This window comes from Octopus bimaculoides, chromosome 12 (assembly GCF_001194135.2).
Source record: "Octopus bimaculoides isolate UCB-OBI-ISO-001 chromosome 12, ASM119413v2, whole genome shotgun sequence".
NCBI lineage: Eukaryota > Metazoa > Mollusca > Cephalopoda > Octopoda > Octopodidae > Octopus > Octopus bimaculoides.
The window spans coordinates 57,596,097-57,599,891 of NC_068992.1; the positions used below are offsets into that span (position 1 = coordinate 57,596,097).

At 36.9% G+C, this 3,795-nt stretch overlaps 1 protein-coding gene across 12 annotated transcripts in view; it reads right to left on the reverse strand.

The window, feature by feature from the left end:
* LOC106868187 (unconventional myosin-IXAa) overlaps positions 1 to 3,795 on the reverse strand; it is a 213,418-nt gene that overhangs the window by 91,250 nt on the left and 118,373 nt on the right. For 9 of the 12 annotated variants that reach the window (XM_052972194.1, XM_052972200.1, XM_052972199.1 and 6 more), the window contains one exon: positions 3,017 to 3,070. The exons of the other annotated variants lie outside the window; for them this stretch is intronic. In XM_052972194.1, the coding sequence (XP_052828154.1) occupies positions 3,017 to 3,070 (54 nt within the window). The remainder of the gene's footprint in view (positions 1 to 3,016; positions 3,071 to 3,795) is intronic. 12 annotated transcript variants of the gene reach the window in all.

Here is a 3,795-nt window from a genome sequence, read left to right on the forward strand (position 1 = left end):
ATATATATATATATATATATAATATGGCTACCATTCGTTTCGTGTTAAAAACATCCTAATATCTAATCAGATAGAGGAATGGTGTTTGTCTCCATTTTGGAGCCCAGGGTTACTGTAAAAGACACTCACCCCAGGAGTCACACAGTGGGATTGAACCCAAAACGACGAGGTTGCAAAGGTGACCTTTTTAACCGCACCATCATGCCTGTGCCTATATATGTTTTTCCTGAATGTCTTTTTTTATAAAAAATATATTCAAATATGTTTTTCAAAAAAATGTATTGTTGCTGCTATTATTTAACCCTAGGCCAACCAAAATCAATTAGATTTATGATTGAAGGCTCTCCAGCCTTGACTATCCTGTCTTTGAAAGGATATGTGATAACATATTTAATGTGTCCGCCTTTTAAAGAAGGTGGAGTAGGAACAGAGGAAAACTTGGTTGTTGTTTCTAGCAGGAGTAACCAGGTCGCCTATTGGTTCATCAACATCAGCAGGTGTTGTTGCTGTTGCTGTTTAGTCCCAGGTCAGACTTAGTTGAGAAGAACAATGATCAAAAATATTGCAACTGTGTGTGTATGTGTGAGTGCGTATGTACACGTGTGTTGTGTGTGTTTATACAAGCATGTCAGCAAGGATATGAGAATATATTTCCTGTTCTGTGTGTGTGTGTGTGTGTGTGTGTGTGTGTCTGTGTTTGAATACATGTCAAAGATTTTGTGTGTGTGTGTGTGTGTGTGTGCGTAAGTGTTGTGTCACTCTGAGAAAATAATTCATATTCAGAATGACTGGGAGTGTGACTGTGTGCATGTATGTGTGCACATGTGGGATTGTGTGTATGTGCATGTGAGTCCTCAATGACCTTGTGAACGATGGAATAGTTTAAATAATAACCACTCATACCACGCAGAAAGCAATTAAGTCTTGACAATAATATCCTGAACGACTTTACTCTTTGCTAAATTTACCTGCAACTTTGCACACCTTTCTACTTCAACACAGTCAAAGTACGGAACCATTCTTCTTTTATACACTAAACAGGGGAAATGGTTTGAGAACCTGAATGGCTAAATATGTTTTAAGTCTTTAACAGAATTATACAGGCACAATACCAACTTTCAGGACTCAGAAACCTTCAATAATCCACACTCGTTAACAAGCAGGATCTTCAAATCCTTATAGTTACCTGACTAGTTTGCTGGTACCTTAAACAGTACAGTATTAATCTAGTGGTAAAGTTTATAGGAAGGCACATGGCTTGGTGGGTGGAGCGTTGAGCTCACTATCACGAGGTAGCGAGTTTGATTCTCGGGCTGGGCTGTGAGTTGTGTTCTTGAGCAAGACACTTTATTTCACATTTGCCTAGACCTGTACCTTAGATGAGAACATTCTAGGTGTAGCAGATACCAACACCATCTACAACAAATAAAGAAGGACATCATGTGTGTGTTTGTGTGTGTGAAGACGCATGGCTCAATGGTTAGAGCGTCAAGCTTGCGACCGTGAGGTTGTGAGTTCAAATCCCGGACCGGGCTGCGTGTTGTGTTCTTGAGCAAGACACTATATTTCACGTTGCTCCAGTTCAGTCAGCTGTAGAAATGAGTTGCGACGTCACTGATGCCAAGTTGTATCAGCCTTTGCCATTCCCTTGAATAACATCGGTAGCTGGTCTTCCATAAACAACTTTACTTGGACGTGTGCATCGGAGGGTAACATTCTAGGTGCAATCTCATGGCCTGTCATGACTGAAGTTAGCTTTAATGTGTTACGGGCACGCATACATACATACATACATACATACATACACACACATACATATATATATATATATATATATATACATACACACACACAACAGGCTTCTTTAAGTTTCCATCTACCGAATCCACTCACAAGACTTTGGTTAGCCTGAGGCTATAGTAGAAGATTCTTGTCAGTGGGACTGAATCTGGAACCGTGTGGTTGGAAAGCAGGCTTCATACCACACAGCCACGCTTATGTAAGTAAATTTAATATTTGTTTCCTTTAGAATGTGTCGACCAAGGTGGCCAAAGTAACCACACCTGGTTTGGAAAAACAAGTAAACCGGAATGGGTTTTGGAACCAAGACTATTGGTAAATCGAAGATGTGCCTGTATGTGGGGGTTCAACCAATTAGCTGTTCAGTAATTCACAGCTGCAGAATTAGCATACACCTATGGATACCTACATACACTTACTGATGCAACACAATCAAAATGATGTGCAATATAAAAAGCTGTTGGTATTGTTACCTGTGGTGGGGGGGTCCTAATGGGTAAGGTTTTTTGGACTCATGATTGTAAAGTTGTGGTTTCAATTCCTGGATGGGAAGACTCATTGTGTTCTCAAGTAAAACACTTCATTTCATGTTGCTCCAGACCACCCAGCTGGCAAAAACATGTAATCCTGCAATGGGCCAACATCCCAACCAAGGGTTTTATATATATATATATATATATATATATATATATATACACACACACACACATATATATATATATACATATATATATACACACACACATAAACTGGGTAACTTGGAACCTGAACCTTATGAGTCCATAGGGCTTAAGAAGGATGCTTTTCATCATGTTACCCACCACCACCACCACTCAAAAATAAAAAAAAAACAAAAGAATTTACAGTTACCACCCATACACATACACGCACATACATACACATTGAGATTGTCCTTGCAATTAGCAGGCAAAACCTTTCTGTAAGTTTCAAAAACAGTTGACATAGGAAATAACTCTTTTGCATAAATTCTGAAATTGGAAACAAGGGAAATAACTTTAATAAAATCAGTTAACTGAAATTCTGCAAGGTATAGAAAATGCAGCATGGGAGTTAATCATACACACATATATGCACCCACATACATACACACATACATAAGTTAAGTAATAGAATATTAATGTTCTAGAAGTTTCAAAAAGAATACCAAATTTGGAATTTGAGGTGAGGAGCCCTGAAACATGCATTTGTACATTACCTCTGATCATTACAAAATAATCGTGAGTAGTCAAAACGCTGGTCCAAAAATGAACTGCACAAAATAAGAGTGAAATCAAGATAAGTATTTTAGTAAAGGGAGTTGAGAACTTCAATGGAAAAAAAACTAAACATTTTGGTTGGTTACACAGCTAAAACGCTACGGAATTTCATAATGGCCCTATCCATATTGCAGCTAAATGCTGAGATTCCAGTTTGTATAAATGATTTGAAATAACGGTGAAGGATAGAGGAGTCAAATTGATCTGAGGAATACACAAAGAAATGGTATCAGTGTGTTTCAATGCTCTAATGCTCTGAGGAATATCCTTGTCTCTTCATGGATTATGTCAATTCTGACAAAAGAAAATTTCTTTGAATAATTATGGACATTCCTGTAATGAGAGATCTTTAAAAATGTGCATTGACTACAAATACAAATATTATCATATCATATGTGTGTATAAAAATTATACACGAAGGGAAAAACCATTAAGTGGTTTTCCAGAACGTTATAAATAGGAATTAAATCCTAAATCATGAAAATACTAATTCTTAAACGTGCTAAAATAAGAATTAGGTTTTCCATGGTTTGGGATTTAACTACTATTTCTAGTGTGTTGGAAAACCACTTAGTGACTTTTCCCATCATGTATAATTTTTGTATACACACACATATATGTATATATATATATCATCATCATCATTGTTTAACATCCGCTTTCCATGCTAGTTAAACGATGATGATGGTGATATATATATATACATATATATATATAT